The sequence below is a fragment of the Zootoca vivipara genome, chromosome 5 (genome assembly GCF_965207765.1).
Source record: "Zootoca vivipara chromosome 5, rZooViv2.hap1.1, whole genome shotgun sequence".
NCBI classification, from domain to species: Eukaryota; Metazoa; Chordata; class Lepidosauria; order Squamata; family Lacertidae; genus Zootoca; species Zootoca vivipara.
This window is the reverse complement of record NC_142588.1, coordinates 17,240,164-17,265,721: the sequence shown is the minus strand read 5'-3', so window position 1 is coordinate 17,265,721 and position 25,558 is coordinate 17,240,164. Positions and strand designations below refer to the sequence as shown.

At 43.3% G+C, this 25,558-nt stretch overlaps 1 protein-coding gene across 3 annotated transcripts; it reads right to left on the bottom strand.

Annotated features, from left to right (window-relative positions):
* Positions 1-361: 361 nt before the first annotated feature.
* BMS1 (BMS1 ribosome biogenesis factor) lies at positions 362-24,411 on the bottom strand. 3 transcript variants are annotated; one of them, XM_060275000.2, is made up of 23 exons: positions 24,236-24,411; positions 22,423-22,639; positions 21,623-21,813; positions 20,879-20,958; positions 20,218-20,406; positions 19,202-19,344; positions 18,969-19,090; positions 18,005-18,201; positions 17,648-17,784; positions 16,282-17,033; positions 15,405-15,506; positions 14,086-14,240; positions 13,182-13,263; positions 12,483-12,559; positions 11,681-11,866; positions 11,078-11,266; positions 9,986-10,166; positions 8,847-8,905; positions 8,163-8,285; positions 4,793-4,940; positions 3,743-3,918; positions 2,421-2,582; positions 362-1,008 (listed from the first exon to the last, which is right to left on the bottom strand). In XM_060275000.2, exons 2-23 carry the CDS (start codon positions 22,596-22,598, stop codon positions 778-780), a joined length of 3,858 nt encoding a protein of 1,285 aa, XP_060130983.2. In that variant the 5' UTR covers positions 22,599-22,639; positions 24,236-24,411; the 3' UTR covers positions 362-777. The 3 variants fall into 3 exon arrangements, with proteins under 3 accessions (XP_060130983.2, XP_088526256.1, XP_060130984.2); XM_088670130.1 differs by having other exon boundaries at positions 24,260-24,411; XM_060275001.2 differs by having other exon boundaries at positions 24,371-24,411.
* Positions 24,412-25,558: the final 1,147 nt, after the last annotated feature.

The following is a 25,558-nucleotide window of genomic DNA, read 5'->3' as shown; positions in this document are numbered from 1 at the left end:
GCCTTGAGTGAGGTACAAGCCTCAGAAAGAAAGGATAACAATTTTATAAATAAAACACAACACATAGTTTTACCCTCAGAAAAGAGATCAGTGTAGGATTTGTCAAGATTCAAGCAGGTCAGTTGTCAATTATTCTGTTTTGGTAATGGTGCAAAGACCTATCAAGTAACTGCATAATACATAAATAAGGAGCAGTCTACTCTCCACAGATGAAATGTAATCAGAAGGTGTGCTACAAATTTTGCTGGATCAAAGTTCAGCTACTTGGCTGAAAGATCTGCTTTCACATTTCTTAGGAAGCATGGCCATTCCTAGAGAAATGCAGTATATTTCAATGTGTAAGAAATAACTCATAAACGGATTCAACTTGGGCTGCCCATTTTTTTATCTTATTCAAACATTAGTATTAAAACCATGTACAAACTGCACAATCCATTTTTTACTAACAGCAAACAAAATTATTTTGCGTAATCTCAAGTTCATAAATGAATCCCATCCAAAAAATCACATGTAAAATACTTCAATGAATGATCAGAGACTATGCAGTGTGTGACAGCTTCACTTCTTCCTGAAGCATACTGCATGCCATAAATCCATAAATCATAATTTATATCTGATGCTGATGTTTTCAAATGACAATTAATGTCATTGTTTTTTCTCCTCCAAGGCAAGTTCAATGAGTCCAGAACCTTATTAACAGTATTTTTGGGTCTTGCTCTTAACTGGGCACTCCAGGGTAAAATGTCTTCTCGCTTCCTTCAGGTGGCTGCTGAAAACTCACTTCTCCCTTTCAGCAGATCCCCTCAGGCTCGATTTCTGCCGCTTTTTCTCCCTTTGTCCAATAATGCGAAAGAGCTTCTTCTTTGCTTCTTTCTGCCTCTTTATTTTCTCTTCCTCCTCTTTCTGCCTCCCTTTGAGATGTTCTTTAAGCTGCTGCCGATGTTTCACCTTGGCTTTCTTCAGCTTGTAACTGTGTACCGTACCCAAAGCAGACAGAAGTGCTGCAATCTTAACAAAAACAATGAACAACGTGTGATATGTACATATCGAACGTCAGGGTTGACAAATGAGAGCAAGAACTGGCAAATTACAGGGCTGATTTCCCAGGATTTAATTGCTGTTAGAAAGGGAGATCCAGCACTAAAACACTACTCACTAACACTGAGCTGCAGCAATGCAAATCAGCACATGCACTTCTGGGAGGAAGATCAAAATCTTAGCAATGACATAAGCAGGCAGGAACTTCCCCTTCTCAGATCAAACAGATTCTTATATCAAAGAGAGCTGTTGGTTGTGTTCCATTTATCTCCCCCATCTCCCCCTAGGATAATTAACACAATTTGTATCTTGATAATTCTATCCACTGTTTCTTGGATCAAACATACTACATCAGTGCTTCTCAAAGGGTGTGGCAGGAGAGGATGGAAAGTTCGGTGGGAAGATTCCAGGACAGCCAATGTTATATTGTGGGAATGATTCATGTTCTCATGTTGCTGCATTGTATTGTACTTTGTGGATGTCCCATGATCAGCTTAGAAAGTAGCTGTGTTCTATGTTATAAATCAAAGAGTTGTTTCATTTTGTTTCTTAGTGTATTTCCTATCAATAACAAAAAAAATTGGTGTGGTACAAGCCACAAATTTTTATTCTGGAAGTGTGGCCCAGAGAAAAAAAGTTTGAGAACCACTGTACTACATAAAGCAGGCTTTTAAGATTCATGACATTTTTATTTGTTTACTATATTGAAAGCTACAGTCAAGTTGCTTTACGTTGGAGGACTGCAACAAATTGGAAGTCCCTTTACTCCCTTGGCCGTAGAAATGGATGCAAGACAACCACAGCTGCCTGTTTGCCTGAGAAATTTTGGATGGATGTTTTTTTCTTAAAAGACAACTTACATGGCCATCCCACCCGCTCCATTTTATCCTGAGGTAGGTTAGGATGAGGGACAGGACAAAGTCATTCAGTGAGCTGCATGGCTGGGTGTGGGGTTGAAATCTGTTCTCCCAGATCCTAGTCCAGTATTTCTCAAACTTAGGTCTCCAGCTGTTGTTGTACTACAACTCCCATCATCCCAAGCTAGCAGGATCAGTGGTCAGGCATGATGGGAGTTCTAGTCCAACAACAGCTGCGAACCCAAGTTTGAGAAACACTGTCCTAGTTCAACACCTAGTCCAAGTTTAAGATGGAATCCACATCTCAGGGAAATTCCTGACAAATCTGTTGATTTTAATGGGAAGGAATCATTGATGTTTAATAGAAATCTGTGAATAACTTGTAATCCTTGTAAATTACAGCAAAAATAATGAGGACTAAAAAACACCAATATTGGTCAGCAGTCAGAAAGAACTCCTAACTTGCTATATTTAAGTGGTTCTTGCACCCAATAAAGGATTATTACAAAACCTGGAACAACTTACCTTCTTTTCATGAGGCTCCCTGATAACAGCTGGTCTCCATTTGTCCTTTGTGACTTTTCCTTTTCCTTCCTGAAGCTTAGGTTTGCTTTTAAATGGCAGAGCCTTCTGAAGTGCTTTTGGAATATGCAGTTTATTGAAATGTTTCTTTTCTCGCATTATAGGCTAAAATAAAAAAGAGTGAATGTAAATTGAACAGCAACATTCATTTTGCTTTCTAACTTGCCCATTACATTCTGCATTATAATGAGTGGAAATAAGCAAATCAAATCTCTTGGCTTATGTTCTCAGCTCCTTCCCAACCGAAATGTAGTATCCGAATCCTTGGCCATGTAGGAGGAGTTCATGTTGTCATTTTTCCCTGTGACAACATCTGGCTTATACCGACAAGAGCAAGAGTCACTGGGTGAGCTCTATTTATGTTATCTGAGCAACGCAGGAGGGAACTGCATTGCAGTGGCTCCCTTAGCATAAACGTAATTCAAAAACAGACTTCATCATCATTTTACAGATCAAATGATGTTACAACTGTTGCGGACAGACAGAATCCTGTTCTATGTACTGCTGCATATCTAGCAAGGGGGCTGAAGGCAATTTTATAAATTGATAGCTGGAATACTTTACTAAACGAAAGTGGGGGAACTGTGCCTTCCACTTCAACATGCTGGGACTCCAACTCTCATCAGACCCAGCCAGCAGGGCTAATGGCTGGGGCTGATGGGAGTTCTAGTTCATCTGGAATAAGGGGCACATGTCCCCCAACCCCATTTTACATAGGCCTGAGAAATCATAGAAGGTCCTCCACCAGGGTTATCCTGAATCTCAGGCACAAAATCACCAGGTGGATAACTCAGCTGGTTAGAGCATGGTGCTGACAATGCCAAGGTTGCAGGTTCGATCCCCATAAGGGACATCTGCATATTCCTGCATTGCAGGGGCTGGACTAATAATCCTCAGGGTCCCTTTCAAACTGATTCTATGAGAATCACCTACTCTGAAAACATATGAGTTTGGTGCTATGCAGAATCTGGAGTGTTATACTACTAAGGAAAGAGGTTTTTCCTCCCCACTTTGAGATGGGAAAGCAGAGTTGTCTTATTTAGTCTTTCAATGAAAGAGTGAGAAGATGACAGAGGTGGGAATGAAGAAAAAATATGGTGGACTGGGGAAGCTTTCAAAATCAGGACTATGCTCAATTCTCTGTGCCACTGTTATCAGAGCCTCCACTATTTCACTAAGAGTGCTGCTGCTGAGTGCTGCTGATCAAAGGCAATTTAAGATAAAAGCTATGCATATTTTGACATCAAACAACATACACCCCCTACCTTGTAGAGAGAATCTTTGTTTTGTTTTAGTCTGATGCCCTTCTCATGCCTTAGCTGGCCTGTTGTTTTCATTCCTGCCCAGGAGTCTTTTTCACCCACAGCCTTTAGCAAGGAAGTCACTGGATTATAGAAGGCTGGGGTGGAGACAGGATACCAAGTCCGCAAGAAAACAATATCTAGAAAGGGAAGAAACTGGTTAAGCTTTTAAAACTGTTTTAAGGAGGCAAGCTTTGCAGAGTTGCAGGTGAACCCCCAAGCCCACATATCTGGATGGCAGCTTTGTATCTCAAGGGGTTCCCCTCTTAGACCTGCAAGCAGAGTGAGTCCTGATATGAGAAGAGTGGCAGGAGAATGTCATTTCTGAATCTCCCTTATGTGAAAGTAGAACACAATACAAAACCAGCACATCAGGTTCTGGCTCAACCTTCTCCCTGTACCACTAGTTTTCTACTTACACAGAGGTTTTCCCAGCAGAAGGTGGCATAGCCCATTCTACCACCTCACTCTGCTGTTATGTGTAAGACCCCGGTCCTGCTGTCACACAGTAAAATACAAAACTGTAGCCCTGTACAGAAGTTGAACACGCCAACTGCCACCGCAGGAATATCTGAGACAATCATGAAGATGACAGCAACCCAGAGCACGAAGCACAAACATAGCTTTATTGAGTTTGCCTCTTACTATAAATGTAAAAATCAGAATGGTATTGTTACAACTATTGCAATTAGGGAACACATGTAGCATCTCTGAAACTGACCCCTTGCTACCAAGACTTTTTTATAGGGGCGGGGGGGGGGGGGGGGGAGATGCACTGAAACGACAATCAGAAAAACCAGCCTGGTGTGGCAACTTCACTGATCACCACTAGAAGGCAGAGCTTTTTTACCATTAAAGGAGGCAAAGCAGAGTTTGAGAAACCTGCCCTCTCAGAAATGACAGTGCATTTCATTCCACAGATATGGCAGGAGTGCAACCTCACCTTTGGCAATTCCTGAAAGGAAAGGCTCCTGAAAGAATCGTCCTGCAAAGCAACTGGAAGGTGCCACTTACCGCTCATTAGCAACTTATCTTCAAAGGTGGCTCGGAAGGCACCCTCGGGTTTCCGCAGGGCTTTTTTAATCTGACCTCGGATGCCGCTCACAGTACGAATGGCTGCGCCTTCAAACTTGGCCACTTCCAGTACAGAGTTAAACATCCCCTATGTGACATGAAACAAAGTAGTAATGAAATAGTCCATACTGAGCTTAATATTGCAATATCACCAAAAGCACCCTTCTATACCAAAGCTGTGAAGGCTTCTGTGAGGCCTTGGGGAACAGAGGACAACAGCCAGGTGACTGCCCTGTATGCTTTACTGATTTATTAATAGAATTATTTCTATACCACCATATCATATTAGGGCAGTGTGCAACATTAAAACGTGAAGCACCATTCAGAACAGAACTTTCCAAACTGTGTGTCATGACATGTTAGTATGTCAGCTGCAGTGTGAATACTTCCCGTGCTCCTTCTGGGGCTGGAAAGGGGTCAGTTTAACCTCTGGTTTAATAGTAAGACTGAATTACTGCGTCATGAAATGATGCACGTTTAAAAAGTGTGTCACCAACATGAAAAGTTTGCAAAGCTTTGATTTAGAACCTTACAATCATTAGTGACTGACTTATTACAAAAATTGAACAGCTGCAAAGGCCTGCTTGAGAGAGACAAAAGAAAAGTGAGGAGGCCTGCCGAATCTCTGGTGGACAGTGCTCTACTCCACATAGGACAAGCAGTGATCTCCTTAACACAGCAAGGCCTCTGTAACACAAGCCACAACTTACAGTGCTCACCCAGTGACAGCAGAGATAAAAGGGCTTGCGCGGGCCTTAAGAGATCCTGCACCCAAGGTGTTCAGGGCTTTGTATACTGACGCAAGAGCCTTGGACCTGGCTTGGGAGCAAGTGGGCAGCCAATGCCGATGGTTAAACAGAGGTACAATATGTTGCCCCCATCATCTGCTGTGTTCTGTGCCAGCTGGAGCCTCTGCATGAGGAGCAGCCCCATGGAGAGTGCACTGCAGTAATCCAGCCTTGATGTTACAAAGGTATGGGCTACAGTGCCCAAGTTATCCCAGTCCAGATATGGTCATAGCTGGCACACCAGACAAAGCTTGTAAAAGAGGAAGTGCTTTGCCTGCAGGAGTTCCTGAGTTCAATCCCCAACATCTCCAGGTAGGGCTGGGAGAAACTCCATGTCTAAAACACTGGAGAGCTGCTGCCAATCATTGTGGACCATACTGAACAATATGGGCCAATGGATGTGCTATAAGGCAGCTTCCTACGTATGTCCCAAAGAAACTCCTAGCCACATATGTCATTTGTGCCTCTAAAGACAAATATGTATGCAGTATTACCCCCAAGCTATGGATCTACTCCAGGTATCCCCAACCTTTGGCCCTCCAGATGTTTTGGACTACAATTCCCATCATCCCTGACCACTGGTCCTGTTAGCTAGGGATCATGGGAGTTGTAGGCCAAAACATCTGGAGGGCCACAGGTTGGGGGTGCCTGATCTACTCATTTGGAGGGCATGCAACCCTGTCCAGAACAGGCTGCTGGCCTATCCTCTTGACCAGGCATTGGCAACGTTTTCCGGCCGTGGGCCGGATCATTCCCACAGACGATCGTCCATGGGCCGGACATGCGCAGAAGCGATTTCCGGCGCCGCGCTGCGCATGTCCGGGGCGCCAGAAATCGCGCCGGTGCAGAAGCAATTTTCGGCGTCTGGGCATGTGCAGACGCGGTTTCTGGCATCTGCGCGTGCACAGATGCCATTTACGGCAACACTCGGCGAGTCCCCATGCCGCACTGCACCGGTTTAGCACAGTGCGTGGGGGACTTGCCGAGCGGGCGGCTCGGTGACCGGGTGGCTCGTGGGCCAGATAAATGGCCTCTGTGGGCTGCCAACCTCTGCTCTTGACACAAGAGCAGTGCTCAAAATTAGCCAGGCGCCAGGTGTGTTTTGTAACCAGTGCGGGTCCAATCACATGGAGATCTCTGGACACCAGGTTGGCAACTGGAGGGAACAAAATGTCACTTAGAGGAGGATTTGAAATATTTCCCTTGAAACTTAAACTAGTTTTATTCTGGTTTGTTTAAATGTGTTGTAAACCACTTTGAGATTTGTTCTTTAAAATATAAAATGATATAGTAATGGAATGGGTAATAATACTAATAAAATCCCATTGGGGGCAGGTTGGGGAAGGCACCTAGACATTCCACTGTGGTGACCACAGTCTAGGTTTAAGAAGCCATTTGGTGATTAGATTATATATCTGAGTTTCTAACACTCTGCAGGAGCCACTTACCTACAGAGGAACCATTTCATCAGAGTTCAGACCCAGTTTATTGGCCCTAATTAATTTTGAAGTTCACATGGTAGGGTCATTCCATATCAAAATATTAAGAAAATTGGAAGACATGATGTAAAAAAAAAATGGGATCACTTGATATGGAATGACTACCTGCACTGAAAAACAACCATACTATACTTCTTCTTTGTCTTCAATGAACACACTTCAAAGAGACACTTGCATCACAAAAGGAAGCTAGGTGAAGACTTTGAATTTCAAAAAGGAAAGATAGTCTTTTCTTTGTGGGACATGCCTGTTCTAAACTGCCTCCTAAGAGAGATAACAGCGAAGAATGGAGCCATTGAGTGAGTCACAGGAGATGTTGCCTTAATAGGAAAACTGCATAAGGCTTTTAGAATCATGCATTGGGCATTTTACTATTTAAAATAGGGCCTTTTACTATTTAAAATATCCATTACGCATCCAAGATCATAGGGTGTCACCCGGCACATGACGCTTTTGCTATTCTTAGTCGAGGACTGTAGGGAAAGGTTAGGGACAAAGATTCAGGATCCTGGCTACCATTTTTTGTAGGTACAGCTTTGCTGGATCAGGCCAAGGGTCCATAACACCCTGTGCACAACAGAAGCTGGCCAGATGTTTTAAAGGCAGCCGAACCAGGGCCATAGTTCATCACCATTGCAGAAATTAAATGCACTCCCCACCCTTCACTAGCAACTCCCAGGGTGGGTTATAATTAAATATTTAAAAACAGCTACAACAAATTAAAGCTGCAAGAATAGGGCAAGTCCTGAGAACACGCATCTCAGGTGTCATCAAGCAAAGGTTGACATCTTCTGCATTTGCCAAAAGCTGCATGTTAGTCGTGCCAGATGCACTTCCCTAGGTAGGGAATTCCACAACTCAAGGGCTGCCACACAAAAAAGGCAGCTTTTTTATGGTGGTGGTGGTGGGCCCCACCCACCCACACCCCAAAATTCTGAAGGCGGTGGAACTACAAAGGGGGACCCCTCTGCTGATCTTAACAGCCAAGAGGGTCCTCAACATTCCTGCTGCTCAAACACATACCTTGATAAATGCTGTATTCTTGAAAATTTTGAATGGGAAACCGGTCAACTTTAATTTCTTCACAACTCTTATGGACTTATCTAAGTCAAGCACAACTCCAGTAGCAGCTATCCGAAAATCAGGCTGAAATATGAAGCACAGAAACTTGCTCGTATTTGTTATCCAGGTGTGCGCATGTACGAACACACAGGCAGGGTGGGGTGGGCACATGCATTGGAAAGTGCAGGTTTCGGGGTGCTTATCTCCATTTCTCATTTATTTTGCTCATGGGCCAATAAATTTTGGTTTGGCTTACTGTGTATGTATGCATACCAGAGAAGCTGGGGGAGAGAAGGGCCTCTCACATCGCACTTGGCTTCACACGACATACAGAAACAGTGAGACTCTCACATTGCTTCTGCTTGGTCCACAACTCAGCAATGCAACAGGAGAAACTCCTCCCCTCGTCCCCCTCCCTTGACTAATGGAAACATTTCACCAAGGAACTTGCCCTGGCAAGCAGAAGCCGAGTACTGTATCTTATTTCCCACACTACTTATCTATCCATATTGCCCCTCCTTGCACACTTCACAAATAAATCCACCAACAGAATCACAGAATTGGAAGGGATCCCGAGGGTCATCTAGTCCAACCCCCTGCAATGCACCCTAGGCCAACTATAAACCGTCCATGGTAAATACTTACTGTTGCTCCGCTCACTGACTGGATTGCCAGACATCCGGCTCCTTGTGGCGTGATAGGACCTAACAAACAAGATTGACCCAAACCTTCAGTGTATGGTTCAATGGCCAATCTTAAAAATGTAGTGAGAGAAGTAAAACCCAGAGCAAACTAGGGAGTTAAAAGCAAATACAAAATGCCTCCTTTCAAAACTGATATCATGTTCTTAATATATCAACCCCCTGGCACAAGTAATAATCAAGGGAGCATGATTTAAAGTAAAGAAATATGAAGCTTTCTTGGACCTGGCTCTTAACATGGTGGCCAGGTTCACATGTAACATTAAACCAGCCTTCTTCAACTTTGGGTTTGCATATACAGTCATACCTTGGGTTGTGTCTGCTGCGGGTTGAGTTTTTTCGTGTTACGAACGCGGTGGACCCGGAAGTGTTTACTTCCAGGTTCTGCTGCGCACGCATGCGCAGAAACGTTCTGTGCGCTTCGTGCATGCACAGAAGCATTCTGTGCACTTTGCACATGCGCAGAAGCACTCTATCGTGCTTTTGCGCATGTGGTAAAGTGCCGCTTGGGTTGTGGACTTTTCGGGGTGCAAACGGCACCCCGGAACGGATGGGGTCCGCAACACAAGGTACCACTGTAATGTTGGAATCCTGGCTCCCATCAGCCCTGATCATTGGCCATGCTGGCTGCTGATGATGTGAATTACAGCCCAACAATATATTGGGACCCAAGAATTAAATGTGTTATTGGCTCAAAACTTGACTCACACACTCCCCCTTGCTCCCCCTGCATGGCTGCCAGTATCTACTTATCTCGGTTTTTATCAAGTTTCCCTTATCTTGGCTTACCATTGTGTGAACCAGGGATGATTTCTTATCCTAGACCCTGGTAGGTAAACAAGACATAATCCATATCTTGAGACAGCAAACCCTTTTTCCTGACTGTGGCTCAGTCAATCTCATTCTAGCCATGTAAATTTTATAAACGAGGCAGTGGGGCGGGTTTTTGCATTATCCCCTCTAATTCCATCACTGCTCTTACATAAAGTTTCAGACAATTCATCTTCATCATAAGGTGGTTTTACCAGTGCTGTTCCTGAGGCTGGGAAGTTGCAGAGTTTGCTTTAGAGAGTTTGCTCTTACCCCAAAAAGTTGTCCCACAGTGCATATGCTGTGGTGTGTACTTGAGTAGCCTGTGACGGCCATTATGGTCTTCGATGTAGTACATAGGGATCGTCTGAAACCTCCTCCAGCCCAATGAGAAAATGAGAGGATCGCGAGTCTTGAGTATTTTCTTATACCAACGATGCTTCTTCAAGCGCATCTGAGGAAAACCAAGGATGTTTCATCAAAAGCAAACTCCTACATTTATGCCAGTCATTATTTCAGCAGTCCCTTATCCTGAGGCCACCTTGCACTATATAAAATGCAGTGAGTGTTTCGGTGCTTGCTGTTTTGAGAACGCTTGGAAACAGAAAATGATAACAGGGATCAAGGAAACACATAGAATATTTTGCAACTTTCATCCTCAAAGAGACTGATACAAAGGACCACTGAATGGAAGGAAAGTTCTGCAAATTCTTGCCTAAGAACTAGCTGTGAGCTGTGTATAATCTCTCATGAAGATCTTTATCATGAGGTGTAAAATACCCTATCTGTGAACAGAAGAGAAATTCCACACGAGGGCGGGCAGCCTTGGCAGTACAATTATGTTCTAGAACCAGCTTTGACAAGGGTCTGCAGAAAGGAGATGCAGGCACGGAATCTGGAGGCACACTGAAAGCCATCTAGGATGGCAAAAAACGAAGGATTTTTATGTAGCAGCAAATTGGAATGCCATTCATGCGAAGAAACAGCTGGATATGATTCCATGAAGGTAAATCTCTTTATGAGAGCTTCTTCCACACTCGGTTCAGTCGCTCTGGCACTGCATAAGCAAGCAAGGAAAGATCTAACCAACCCCAAAAGGGAATAAATGTTTTGTTCTGGACCTGATGGATGCATCTCTCTCCTCTACCTTCCCTCCACCCACTTCCCCTCGCAAATATTGCCTTTTTAGTTGGTAAGCCTGATGCCATGGCATCCCTCTCTCCTCTGGGTAAGCTGCATTGCGGGACAATAATTATCTGAAAAGCAGGATAAGCAAGTGCTGCAACCCTAAGCCAGAACTATGGGAGTGGGGAAATGTGGCCACACATAAGGTCACTACATAAGTGTAGCATTGCGACTGCATACCTGCACATATCCGACATTTCCTTCAGTGTTTCCCAGGCCACCCAGGATAATTGGATAGCGTGGGTCAAAATGCAGCACCAGCTCACACGGGACGTTCTCCAGTTCTACCCGTACATACATTCCAGGCCGGAATCCCTCATACTGAACTCTGGTCTCGTCATCTTGATCTTCAAATTCAGCCCGGTTAAGCTGTGCGACAGAAGCAGTTCAGAGAGCCGTTAAACAGACAGAAAAATTACTTGGAAACCAATAATGATAATAATAATGAACTTTTGCATTATGAGCCTCCTGGTACAGGTTAATGAACTAGAAGGAAAATGCACACATTCTTTTCACATTATAAAACATTGCCATCAAGCTGTATTATACGTAGTGCCTTACACCTGGAGAGCGCTTTTTGGAGAGTTCAAACCATTTCACATACATTGTGTTATTATTCTTATGATAAATAAGGGTTGAAGCTGACATGCAGGGGCTACCTAGTGAATTGTGGGAAAAGGGGGAAATTCAAACCAGAGATATCCCAAACCACATTTCAACCTTCAGTCTTGCAGTTCTAGCCACTAAGCTATAGAAGCTCCCAATCAGGTATGAAATTTATACCTGTGCCTGTTTCTGCATCTCCCCTTTCAGGTCATCAAAGTAGGTGGCCTCTCCTTCATCATACACAGCATCAAACATCCTCTTCAGCTTGCGTTTCTTATCCATGCGCTTCTTCTTTTCCTCTTCCTCTTCACCAGATTTGTCACCTTTCCCATTATTATTCTCTTTCTCTTCTTCGCTTGATGCCTAATGGGGAAGGCGGGGGGGAAGAGGGCTTTATTCTATGTGATTGTTTTGTCCTCAGGGAACAAAATAACAAGTCATTTTAATACTGCAGCTTTTTGTTTTCAACTGACCCAAGGCCTAAGAAAGATCGAAATGTATGGCTTGCCCATTCAAGTAATTAACTAGTGGTCATCAATCACAAGGAGTCAAAACGGCAAAAAAATGTTCAAACTCAAGTGTGCATCATTAACAGATAAACATTATTGGGTCTGTGAAACCTTTAAAAAAATTGCCACTGTAATCCACCTGACAAGTGTCTTATGTGAGAACTTAAGCAGTTCTGTCTAGAGCTACATGTTGCTGCACAGCACTCTAGTAAATCCTACAAAGTAAGGAAAAAGTTGTAGGCTCTGAACAGTTCAAAGGTAATTATGAGTCCCATACACAAAGAAATGCAATGACACTCATAAACTGCAAACAAAGAACAAATACACATCTGCACTGAGGAAAAATATGCTGAATATTTTCAAATTCCCATGATCTGCATCATTTATTTGCTGAAGAATTTGGGTCTGTAACTTCCTAGCTTTGAACACCCGTTCAACAAATGAATCACAGTTAATTCTCTCAAACCTACTTCATCTCCTTGATCAGCTGCTTTGCCTTTGTGTACAATTCCTGTCTCAAGATCTTCAAAATCGCCGTATAATTCTTCTATAAAAATTAGACATCAGAAAAATCATTAATATTTTCTGCCTTAGTTTCTCCTATGCAGTCAATCTTTCAGCTTGTTAATCGTTGATAAATTTTATGCATGTATGAGCCCCCTGGTCCCTTCATTTGTGATATTTTCATATAACATGAAATTTGGCAGGTGGGAGGTGGCATGTTGTTTAATCGGACTGATTATCTGTCCTTCCTGATAAAATCAGACTGAGTTACAACACTACATAAATGTGTGGACTTTTTTGTACTCTGTCTTCTGTGTGCATACATTCAGTGGCTATATGAAGTCTTCCACTAAAACAAGGAGATGAGTGCACTGGCACTCAAATCTTCCAATAAAGGAATCAGCCAGTTCCAGAGCCCATTCCTGCCGCACAGATCTCCCAAGCAATCTCCAAGATACTGTTTTTCTACAAAAAAAAGTGGCCCTCCCAAACCCTTACAGTTCTCAGCATTGTCTCCACATGTAGAACTCTTCCCCCCCCCTGCTGAAACCCTTATTTTCATCAGCCCTTACCCACTAAAGCTGGCCCTGAAGCAGGTTCACCCATAGCTGCTCAGACCTTTCCTTCCAGCTATTAAGAGAACAAAGGAAAAGGCTCCAACTTACCATCCCCCTTCAACAGTTTTGCAGCATCTTTATCAGCTTCCCAGTTTCCAGTCACAAAACAGTCTCTGATACTGTCCATAACCTGCAGGCAGAGTAGCAAACTTGTTTTCTGCTGCAAACACACATTAATTCTAGAACTGACCCACTGTAGCGCCAATTATTTTACCAGTTGTAACGATCTGAGCTGCCCATACAAAAACTTTTTTTTTTTAGATTTCTACTGTAAGCTATTGTTGTTTGCTGAACACAGTCAAGGCACACATTTCTCAAGGAAGCCATGAAAGTAAGACCTGGCCACTGTGTTTTCAAGAACAAAGGGCTATCAGGTACAGCAAAACTGGATACTCAACATGGAAGTAAAGCATCAAATAATCTACAGTATCATGCCTCAAAGTGGCTTAGTCTATGCACCCTTCCACACAGAAAAGACTACCTGCCCTAAAAATTATCATTCCATATGACCAGCATAGACAAACATAAACCAAAAAAATGCCTGCACAATTCAAATACTGCCACTCCTTTCTTAACCATCCTCCCCAGACATCGCCAGTTTAGTTCCCTACGGATCTCCACCCTACTGCTTGTTGCTTCTTTTCCTTTCCAAACTCCAGCTCTTCTCTCAAATTTGTGGGAGTGGTAAATTATGTTTCTACCATCATCATCACCCCTTCTACTCCTCCCAAAGTCCACCGATACAAGTGAGCATATACCATATGCACTGTCTAATTATGAGTACAGTATCTGGGATATAAATCTAGCAAATAAGCCCTCCCGGTACATCTGCCACGATCTTAATTCTCCCTATGAAATTTCTTGAACAGCTCGGACTGTGTGAGGTGCACACCAACTGACCATCCCTCCAGCTCTAAGAATACAGTAAGCACTGAATCTCAAGTAGAAGCACCTCATCTAAGTCCCAATCTTGTGGGGTTTCCACAGGGAATTTGGAGCAGTCAAGGGCATCGGCTTTTCGCTTCGATTCTTCGTTGGGACGGCTGATGCGGAACAAGCCTCCAAGCTCATTGTTTTCTTCATCTTCCTCCCCCTCATCCTCAGCCACTGAATAAAAATAGAAGTGCTTCACAGTTATACTTTGAAAGGAAGCCCTGGGAATGTTGCATCTTGTAATATTTCATTACTAGGGTGCAAGCTTAAGTAGTCAGGAGCAAGCATCCGCAAATCCCTTTCCCAGGACTGAATGGGTCTTGTCTGTATAACAAAGATCTTGACTCTTATTCTTTAAATTCCAAGTCTCTTCTCCTCTAAATATAGCAATATTATATCATAATCAACACTTAATAATGTCATCTTAGTTGCTCTACTTGCTTTTGTTATTAAGTTTATCCACCTCACTGGAATTATTGTCTCTTTTCCAACTACAGTAGTACCTCTGATTATGAACTTAATTCATTCTGGAGGTCCGGTCTTAACCTGAAGCCGTTCTTAACCTGAGGTACCACTTTAGCTAATGGGGCCTCCAGCTGCTGCCGCACAGCAATTTCTGTTCTCATCCTGAGGTAAAGTTCTTAACCCGAGGTACTACTTCCGAGTTAGTGCAGTCTGTAACCCGAAGTGTTTGTAACCCAAGGTACCACTGTATACCTTGCCAAGCTTCAGAATTTCAACATGTGTCATTGCTTGCTGAAGAAGTAAGGTAAAGGTAAAGGGGCCCCTGACCATCAGGTCCAGTCGTGTCCGACTCTGGGGTTGCGGCGCTCATCTCGCTCTATAGGCCGAGGGAGCCGGCGTTTGTCCGCAGACAGCTTCCGGGTCATGCGGCCAGCATGACAAAGCTGCTTCTGGAGAACCAGAGCAGCGCACCGAAACGCCGTTTACCTTCCCGCTGTAGTGGTTCCTATTTATCTACTTGCACTTTGAGGTGCTTTCGAACTGCTAGGTTGGCAGGAGCTGGGACCAAGCAACGGGAGCTCACCCCGTCGCAGGGATTCGAACCGCCGACCTTCTGATCAGCAAGCCCTAGACTCTGTGGTTTAACCTGCCCTTAATCATCAGCATGGTCGATATGCTACAAAATAGGCAATAACCTTTTAAGAACTTGCAACTTGATTCCAACAATCTGATTTTGGGCCGAGCCAACTGCTGGGAAGCTGGTCAACCTATCTGAAGAAGTGTGCATACACACGAGAGCTCATACCAATGACAACCCATTCTGTTAGTCCCTTTTCTTAAACTGTATAAGGGAATGCAGTGTATTTATTATACCTGTTCCATAAATAAGTTTACGAAGATTGGGAGCCGATTGTTGTTGCCTCAGAAATGCTTCAGCTGCCTTTTGAGTAATGCCTTCTTTCCATTTCAGCGCACCTGGGGGGGGGGGGGGACAACATGGTTTCTTTAACTAAGCAGATTCAATGCTCGCTCAGATTCGCAACAGTCCATTCTACCACTAATATAAATGGTCCCTGCTGTCATTAATCTCCAAAAGATTATTTACTTTCTCCAGTTCCTATTTGAGTTTTTTCTTAATCACATCTCAAATGCATGGGGCTGGATCCAATCTGAGGCTTCAGACTGCCTTGTTGAATTCAATAGGACTTAGACTAAGTAGGTATGTAAATTAGTTGCCCACAGTTCACATTGTGATCATTGAGACTACACATTGTGATCACTGAGACTAACAACCATGTCTACTAAGAAGTAAGACCTACTTAATTCAATGGGACTTGCTCCCAAGTAAATGGGATTAGGATTGCAGCCTAATTTAAGTCATGACTAACTTTTCAAATTGATTTCAATGTGACCTAAGGGCAAGTAACTTAGTCTGGATCCAACCCATGGTTCACAATGTAATCTTATACATATCTACCCAGCTCAGTGGGGCTTATTCTCGGGCACATAGACATACAGTTTTATCCTCTTCCACTAAAAAACAGCAAGGTAATATGAAAAAAAACCACAAAAGAGCAATTAAACTGAACTACATTTATGCTACAGAAATGATTGGCAGACCATCACAATTCCCAAGTAGCCATTTACACATGCACAGCTTCTTTCACTAGCAAATGAACAACACCATAGAAGGTGGGTAATCTCAACTGAATGTAATGCCAAACATGCCAAGAGACCAGTGTGTACATACCAACTGTATCTAAAGAAAAGTCAGTTGCTTCTTTATACTCCTCTTCCTCTTTCAACAGACCTTCAACATCATCCTCGCTTTTGTCAAACTTTGATTCCTGTGTTTTAACTCCAGCACACTGCGGCTGGGAATCTTCCCCATCAGATTCTTCCGTATCAGAATCTTCCATTGATTCTCCTTTGTCCTCCGCAGATGATTCTTCCATCTCAGATGCTGATGCTTCTTCTGCTGTGCCATTTCCACAATCTGTAGCAGCAGCCACCTTTCTACGCAGATTTCTACTATTTCTCTCCTCTTTGTCCATTTCACCACATGCAGACCTATTCAATAAATCTGTGTTTCTGGCTGTAGATTCAGAATCGGCAACTCTCTCCTCCTCGCTTCCTTGTCCATCTCCTTCTCCATCTTCCCCGTCCCCATCAAGGCCCATTTCTTCTTCCTCACCTGAACTTATCTCAAGATTGTCATCGCTATCAGCAAATGCTGGAAGTTCTGTTAGGGTTCCTTGTTTGGGTTCTTTTTTTAAACGCTTGGAAGATCTCAGGGCCAGCTCTTGATCTGGAAAATCTTCATCACTTTGTTGCCCGTCCTCATCCTCATCATCACCATCACTACCACTCTCAGACATTTCTTCATCTTCCTCCTCATCACTTCCACCATCTTCTTTTTCCTCATCTTCAAATAGTGCCTTCCGACGTATCCTCCCAGTATGTGGGTCGGTTTCCTTCTCTTCTTTAGGCATCTCAAGCGGACTTCCAAAAGAAGCAAAAATCAAGTATCACGAATCATTCGAAAACAAACATACTGCAGAGAATATTTGGGGAGCTTCCAGGCCATAGGTCAAATTTGGTTTGTGAGGCTGTTTTTGGAAAGCCACACTCGCCTGCTCCATCAGGAGTGGCACAGGTAAGGATGAGGCTTCAAAGGAACAATTGGGAGCTTAACATCAGTTCCTGATTGTTTCTCTGCTGGAGCAAGGAAAAGCCCCAATCACCCATCCGCTGGTGGGCAGAAAGAATGCACCTTGCACAGGGAAGGGAAACCCTTTCTCCCTCCCTATGCTGGTCTTTGAAAACTTCCCAAATGGTGTTTCTCCACCTCCAACATTGGGGTGGAAAGAAATCAGGGGAGACTTCCAAAACAAAGGGCTGCCAATACCCTTGTGCTGCGGTTCTTAAGCATGGGGGCCCCATGCAAAGGATTTTGATATTGCTTCCGGAGCCATAAACGGTTCCCCCCCCCAGCAAAAAAAAAACCCTTTTTGGACTCATCAAAATCTGCTTGCTAGGATGCCTAAAATAGCAAACAGTAATAAGTGAAATACTCTCTCAACTGGCCCCTTGGTAATCAAGGGTTATCAACTTACCCTTGGTTGTCAATGTCAGTCTCTAGCGGCTGGGAATCCATGAAGAGAGACACTTTGCTTGATGCCATTTTGGCATCAATAGTGGAGTGTGTAGAGATGAGGCTCTGGACTAGTTCATGGTTTGGTCTTGCTTCCTCCTGACAAACCAAAATTCTGTTAGCAACTATTTTCTAAATATACTTACGTTGCTGTTTGCATAAGTTAGCTGAGAGCATAGTGCTACTTATGCCAAGAGATTACACCTCATCAAGCAGGCTGGGGAGAGAGGTCTGTCAGGGGTACTGGTACAAACAATTGGCTTCAGTACTGTACAAGAATTAACACTACATTACCAACTGTTTAAGAATCAACCCTCACCTCTTCTTCTTTATGTGTGTGACTTCCTCCAAGGTCAATATAAACCGCATCTTTATCATAAACTAAGCCCCCAACACCTGACAGTGGTGCATAAATAAGCTTCTCCTTCTCATTTAAGGAACGCTTCTTCTGGTGTTCAGGAAGCGCACAGGGATCTGGCAGGAAACTGACATCACTCACTGTGAAATCCCCAACGCCTGTATGAGAAGAAGCACAGAAAATCAAAACGGTGTCCAAGTAGGAATTGTTAAAAAATTAACCACGCGTGCAGCAAAATGACCACAGTGATTTCACTGTGTTAGTGATCTTATGTCAATGAAGTACTGTATGGATGAGACTTCCTACATTTTTTATTTATTGTTAAGGTACAGGAATCTCATGAACAGAGACTGGCAAAATGAGCCCAGCTGGCAAAATGCCTATACAAACACACCCCAATTTTTAAGTATTTATCTCCCATATATGTATTTTACTTTTCTGTATTTTCTAAATTTACTTAAATAGCAGGTTGCAATACAACTTTAAAAGCAATATAGAATATTAATTAAAGTAACAGGCTACTCAGCAAAAAAATTAAACAACTGCATAGGCCTGTAAGCATTAAAAAGTCTTCAAGAAACACCTGAAAGTCAAAAGCAAGGATGCCTGCCAAATCTCTTCTGGAGTAGTTTCACAGCAATGGACTGGCAACACTAAATGCCTGACTTCCGGTTCAACAGGTATTCCCAGCAAAGAGGATTATAGCCTCAGCCTTCCAATCTGCAATATGGGGGCAATGTTTAAGCCCTAAAATATTGCTGATTGGAAGACAGCTGTTTGCAGGAACATAGTCTTTTAAAAGGGGCTCCACGTACACTTCATTGGAGCAAGGTATGTGCAAATTGTACTATTCTTAATACAAGGTTGTCCTTTGTCAACAAGACACAGTGCAGCAAGAACTAAAAAATAAGTGGTGGTATCCAACCTGGCATATGTATTTGACTTTTGTTTTTCAAGTGTGTTCCTCTTAAGTAACCATAAAGTGAAACCTTCCTGTCACACTTTGGATTAATTCTGATATCTTCTGGGTTTGTCAAGTCTTCCATCCTATAGAATATAAGGAAAGATCCACAGTACTTTCACGTAAATAAATAAAACAACATTTCAGAGTGTTGGGAGGGAAACATGGGAAATAAGGGGTGTATGGTATGGAATTACCTGTCTGCTAGGATGTAAGGATGAGATGTCTGCCACATAAGGGGACGGAATTTCATTACGGAAATAAAGCGCCCCAGGTTGTGGATTTCCTGTTTTTGATATTCTCCATGTACCATCCCAGAGAGATAGAACAATTTGGCACCCTAAATTGACAAATTAAGAGAATAATTCACAGAACAACTACACTTTACTGTTTCTTTAGCATGAGCATGATTTCCTCTGAAAATAAACACAGAGTTGTGTACATGATGCAGTTTTGCACAGTAAGAAGAAAAAGCACCTCAGGTATATTGACAGTGGAGTTCAGCTTCTTGAGAATTTCAGAGAGAGCTATGTATTGGCCACAGTCTGTCATGCCAGATGACAATTTGTCATGCCACATGACCAGATGAACAATGGCTAACTAAAGCAAAAAAAAAAATGCACTTCTGAAGTCCTCCGGAGGAGAAAGAGAAGCCCAACTGTATATCAAGCATGTTATGCTAACCTATGGCCAATATAACCAGCAGGATTGCCACCAATACTGCATCCCCAAGATGAATTACAATCTCCTTCCCCCATAATGTTTTTGGACATCACCACATTGTGTGTTTCCCCACCTGTGATCCATACATTTGGCCTCCACTCTCTGGAAAGCACAATTTATACAAACCTTGCCATGCGCTGCAGTACTGCATCAAGATTACTGGTAAGACTAAAATGCTATACAAAGACTGAACCTACAACGAAGTCATACAAGTACCAAAATCTGTACTGGGTTCGAAAACTCATTTGAACTGTGGAAAGTTCATTACACAACACTGTAGATAATTATCTTCCAGATTAAAATCCAAATTTGTGACTTTAACCATGAGTGGATATGGAACTATATAAAGGACAAATTTTCAGGAAGGATCCAAAGGAAATTGTAACAGAAACGCACTAAAGAGGTACAATGCAGCCTTCTAGCTTCACTGCCTACAACTCTAAATGTTTTACATTCAATCACAGGGTGAGCCATTGATGCAATGTTATACCTGATAAACCTCTGTCCAGAATCTGTGTTTCAATCTCTTTTTAGTCTTCTTGAGCTGTTTGTTATTCTTGAAGGTATCCAAGTGCGTAAGAACACCCATAATTTTGGGGAAGCCATGTACCTGGCAAATGTTTAAAAATTCAAATGTTTCCATTTCAAATCCGAAGCTGGCATCAATGAGCATTAAAACCTGAGAAATAGAAAGAAAACTGTCAGGGGGAAAACATGTAGATCAACAATGAGCTGGAAAAGGTTGATGTTCAGTATAAATTAAATTCCCAATTGACTTTTTTTTCAGAACATTACTAGCATATACTGAGAATTTAATAAAGAGAAGAATTTGTGTTATGATCCAACTATCCATAATGGGTCACCTGAATCAAATAAAGTGCATGTTGCATAGTAAACAACATTTTCCCTCTTTCAAAGAAAATATGCTTAATCCAGTATATCAGTCCAATTTATTTACTGAATAGGACTTTTTTCTAAACACACACATAGAATTGCAGTGTATAACTACTGTTTATAGAGCTTAGCTCTAGAGAAATATGCAGTTTGACTTGTATCCATCTTGTAATTAGTGTATGATGTATTCCCAAGTTTATAATTAGCATATGTTGTTTTATAGCAAGAAAAGCTCGTCATATTCTGATACAACTCACCAGATCGGCAACTTTAGCTAGATCAATCATTGTATTAATATCACATCCACATTCAATTATGGTAAGCCTACGCTTTTTACCTGTAAACAAAGGTGAAGAGCAAAACATGACAGATTTTAGTACTACCATTAAAAGCGTAACAATACTTTTCATTCAGCTCATTGATTGAGAATATCAGATCACACTACCATGTGATCATTGGTTTCCTGTCAAAATGAGGGAAATTAAAGTGATTTTGGCTGATTTTAGTATATTCAAATTTTCTTATAGCACATATGATTATGTACAGCACACTTCACTCCTCTAATTATGTCCTTGCTTTTCAGACAAATATGGACCACCTGTCTATCCATGAGCATTGGATGCCCTGGCTCCAAGTACTTCTTCCCATCCAAAATGCAACAGGAGGCAAAGGGCCAGTAGGGCCTTCTCTGTGGTGGCAACCCATTTGTGGACACTCCCCAAGAACACCCAATTAGTCTAACTTTCAGGCACTAGATAAAAGCTGTACCATTCTCCCAAGCTTTTGACTATAGATTTTTTTATGTAGGGTACGGTCCAGTCAAAGTAATGTACTTTAAAGCCACAATTATTTCAAAACAGCAGAACTCAGTAAGCACTTCCATGAAAATCAACAGTACTTAAAAACATCCAACTGTTAGTAGGTCTGAACTGAGGATTGTTTTAAACATAAACAAACACACACATGTACATAGGTTTTTGTTTTTGTGGGTCAGTTCTTACCTGACACAATTGTTACAGGACCCCGGATTTCAACTAACTTCTGCCTGGTGAAATTCTTAATAAGACATTTTATCAAGGTGCTCTTTCCAACTTTTGGAGGGCCAACCACAACCACAACCACAGGAGGAGGTTCTAATGGAGTGCGGTCAACCACTGGAATGTGATGTTTTTTTGTCTTCAAATCCTGGGTCCTGTTTTTAAGAATAATTTTTACTGTAAGCTACAAAGTAGACAGGACAAGTGCCCTTCCACACAGAAAAACAAGAATAACACCAGTTGTTCAGACCAAAGATTCCTCAAATTCCCCCCCCCACACACACAAACACACCCTGCATGTACCACAACAGCCTAGAATCCAAGGAAATTATCTCATGCCATCTAGTTACATCCATTCACATCAGGATTGCATTGAGTCCCATAAAATTACATGGAAATGATTTGGGAGTCCTATACAGCACCATGAGAACTAAAACATCGGCTGCAACTCGTGAACCTAGATGTGGACAGTCATCAGCTAGTTACTCAGTGTAATCATTCTCATAAGATTATTGTAAGGCTAAAAAGCTGATTTCCCTAAAGAACAGGATATAGATTAAGAAAAAACACATCATACCAAAATGGAGAGAGATCTATCATGTGAATATATATGAATATATATGAAGAGAGCACAGATTACAAATACAGTTACAAATTCTAAACTGAAGAACACAACCTGAAGCTGAAAATGCTAAATGTAAGAATAAAGCATTCTAACAGGGAGGAGCAAACCAGTATGCTAACGAAGTCTAGCAGTTCCATACCTGTGGAAAGTTCTGGCCATCTTGACTGCAGATTGGACAGCAAAGGCCTTTGGGTTTCTTTTCCGGGCATCCTCCTCATCTTCAAGCCCTAAATCTTTCAAATGACGCTTCTTTTTCTTGCCAGCCTTTGGCCCACTATGTCTCTTGCGGTGCTGTTTCTTATCCTTTTCCTCCATCTCTTTTCTCGGTTTTCGAACTATCACTCAGGGCAAAATACCTGTTTTTACCAACATAATGTTAAGATAAACAAATGTCCTATATATAACAGGCATCCCCAAACTTCGGCCCTCCAGATGTTTTGGACTACAATTCCCATCATCCCTGACCACTGGTCCTGTTAGCTAGGGATCATGGGAGTTGTAGGCCAAAACATCTGGAGGGCCGCAGTTTGGGGGTGCCTGATATATAATATGCATCATTCAGTGGGTGAGAAGTGAAGGTGCTTCAACAACTGTCTAAAACAAAGAAGATAAAATAAAATGACCTTATTCCAATGCATTACCAACCTTCAGTAGCTGGTGACTGGCTGTTTTCCCTTTGTATATCCACTTGGGTGGAATAAAAGTGTAGGAGAATGTTTGCTCACTTTGGCTAGTAAAATACTAGCTTCCACGCTAAGTGTGGTCTGAACACCACCACCCATGTTTAAAAGGTAAAGGGACCCCTGACCATTAGGTCCAGTTGTGACTGACTCTGGGGTTGCGGCACTCATCTCACATTATTGGCCGAGGGAGCCGGCATACAGCTTCCTGGTCATGTGGCCAGCATGACAAAGCCGCTTCTGGTGAACCAGAGCAGCACACGGAAACGCCATTTACCTTCCCGCTGTAGCGGTACCTATTATTCTACTTGCAGTTTGATGTGCTTTTGAACTGCTAGGTTGGCAGGAGCCGGGACCGAGCAACGGGAGCTCACCCCGTCGTGGGGATTTGAACCGCCGACCTTCTGATCGGCAAGCCCTAGGCTCTGTGGTTTAACTCACAGTGCCACCCGCCGTAAATCCCACTACACTCATCAGGGGAGGTTAGCTCCAAACCCATGTTCAAGGCCTTGCTATTGTCATATAAAACCCTAAATAACTTGAGCCAAGTAGTCTGCTTTCCCTTATATTGCCTCCCCTTATGTGCTTCCAACCAATCATTAAGTTCTTCAGGAGGCAGCATTGCTAGCTGTACTGTACTACAATCAGTGGACTGGCACTTTATAATACTGTACCTAGGAAGCCTTCAGGGTGGGGGCAGCCTCCCTCTGAAACACCCTCCCAAATGCAATTGGGGGGGCAGGACTTAAGACACCTCTGCAAACCGTACCTTTTTATGCAAGAGTCCCCAAGATTATAAAATTTTACTAGTTTTGTTTTTAATTTAAAAAAAAATGGGATAGTACTTATATCTTGGTTAAAGCATCTTATGTAAATCAGGGATTGTGTGTATTAAATAGCAGAATAAATAACTGCAGGTAAATAGAACCCTAGGTGCTCAAGCAACATTCCCCACTAACAGCTATTCTTTTGCCAGCAGCTGGAAGGCGGAGATGAAACCTGAAGAATGGCAAATCTAGCAGCACCACGCAGGTCAGATTTCCAGGCAGCATCTATACAGCACCTCTTCCCGGAAGACAAAATAGGGGCGGCAGTACTTTATTACTGAACAGTGCGGGGAAGCGAGAGGCCAGAAACTCGCAAGCCTCGGAAGAGGTGCTTCGTTCGGGAGCGGCAATGATTTTCTTCAGCCTTACACGTGGATGAACGCTTTGCACGCCATCCCGGATATGATCCGCGATTTTAAATACTCTGCCTAAGTCCTTCCCCTACCATTCCTAGAAGCGCTTTTCTTACGGCTTATGGTTCGGAGAAATCGCTTCTACCGCGAGAAAAAATAATAATCAGGAATCATCTCTCGGACAACCGCACTAACTCCCGGGAAAGAAACCACCGAGCTCGGCTTACCAGACCGCTCCTTCCTCCTCATGGGCAGCCCAGACGGAAGCAGCGTGTGGTTGCCGGTACTCACTTCTCCTGGCTCCTCCAGGAAACAACGGCGCGCGACCATTTGTTCCGGCGAGACGGGGAGCTGGGGAGAGAGGAAAGGAAGGCAATGCCTGAGGCACCGGAGGGGGGCACGGAAACCATATCAGCCGGGATATTTTAAGCGGGTTGGCGGTTGGCACTCAGGTTACCCCGTGGAGTGTTTTGCACAGGGGATTGTGTGTGTGTGTGTGTGTGTGTGTGTGTGTGTGTGTGTGTTCTCAGTCCAAACCAGCCTCAGCCCTTCCCTGAACAATAAGAAAGGATTTCAGACGCAGGTATAGGGTGAGTCAGTGCCGGATTTACGTTTAAGCTGTAAAAGCTATAACTTAGGGTCCCACTCTCTTGCGGGGGCCCCCAAAAAATAAAGGAAAAAAATACTGGATGTACGTTTCCAAAATATAAGATTAAAAAACAAATAAAATAAAAACCATACAGCAACAGTGTTGTGTGTTGTGTAGGTTCCTATGATGTAAGTCAGGCATCCCCAAACTTCGGCCCTCCAGATGTTTTGGACTACAATTCCCATCTTCCCCGACCACTGGTCCTCTTAGCTAGGGATCATGGGAGTTGTAGGCCAAAACATCTGGAGGGCCGCAGTTTGGGGATGTCTGATGTAAGTCATGGGCCCCGTCTGCTAGCCTGCTCCCTAAAATATCCCTGGTTTGATCATTTCTATATATAGAGTGTCTACATTCTGCATATTTTGTTACGTGCAAATGGCTTTAGATACCTATTAGGTCCATAAATTACCATCCTATATAATAATGTCCAAGTTGTCCCTGCGTCCAGTTGTCCCGTGTGTCCCTGGGGTACTGCGCATGTACCCCAGAGACACGGGGATTGGACGGAGGGACAACGGCCAACCGCCGCTCCGCCAACCGCCGCTCCGAAGCCTAGTCTCATGCTGGAGGTGCGCGGCGAGGCGGCGGGGGAAAGAAGCGCTCCCCCCGGCAGCCTTGCCGCGCACCTCCGGCATGGGACGGCGCTTCCTCGGCCGAAGCGGCAGCGGGCGCCGAGGGAAGCCGGCTTTGGCTTGACGGAGTTGGGAAGAAGAGGAGGAATTCCTCCTCTTTTTCCCGCCGCCGCCAAGCCAGTCCCCAAGCCGAA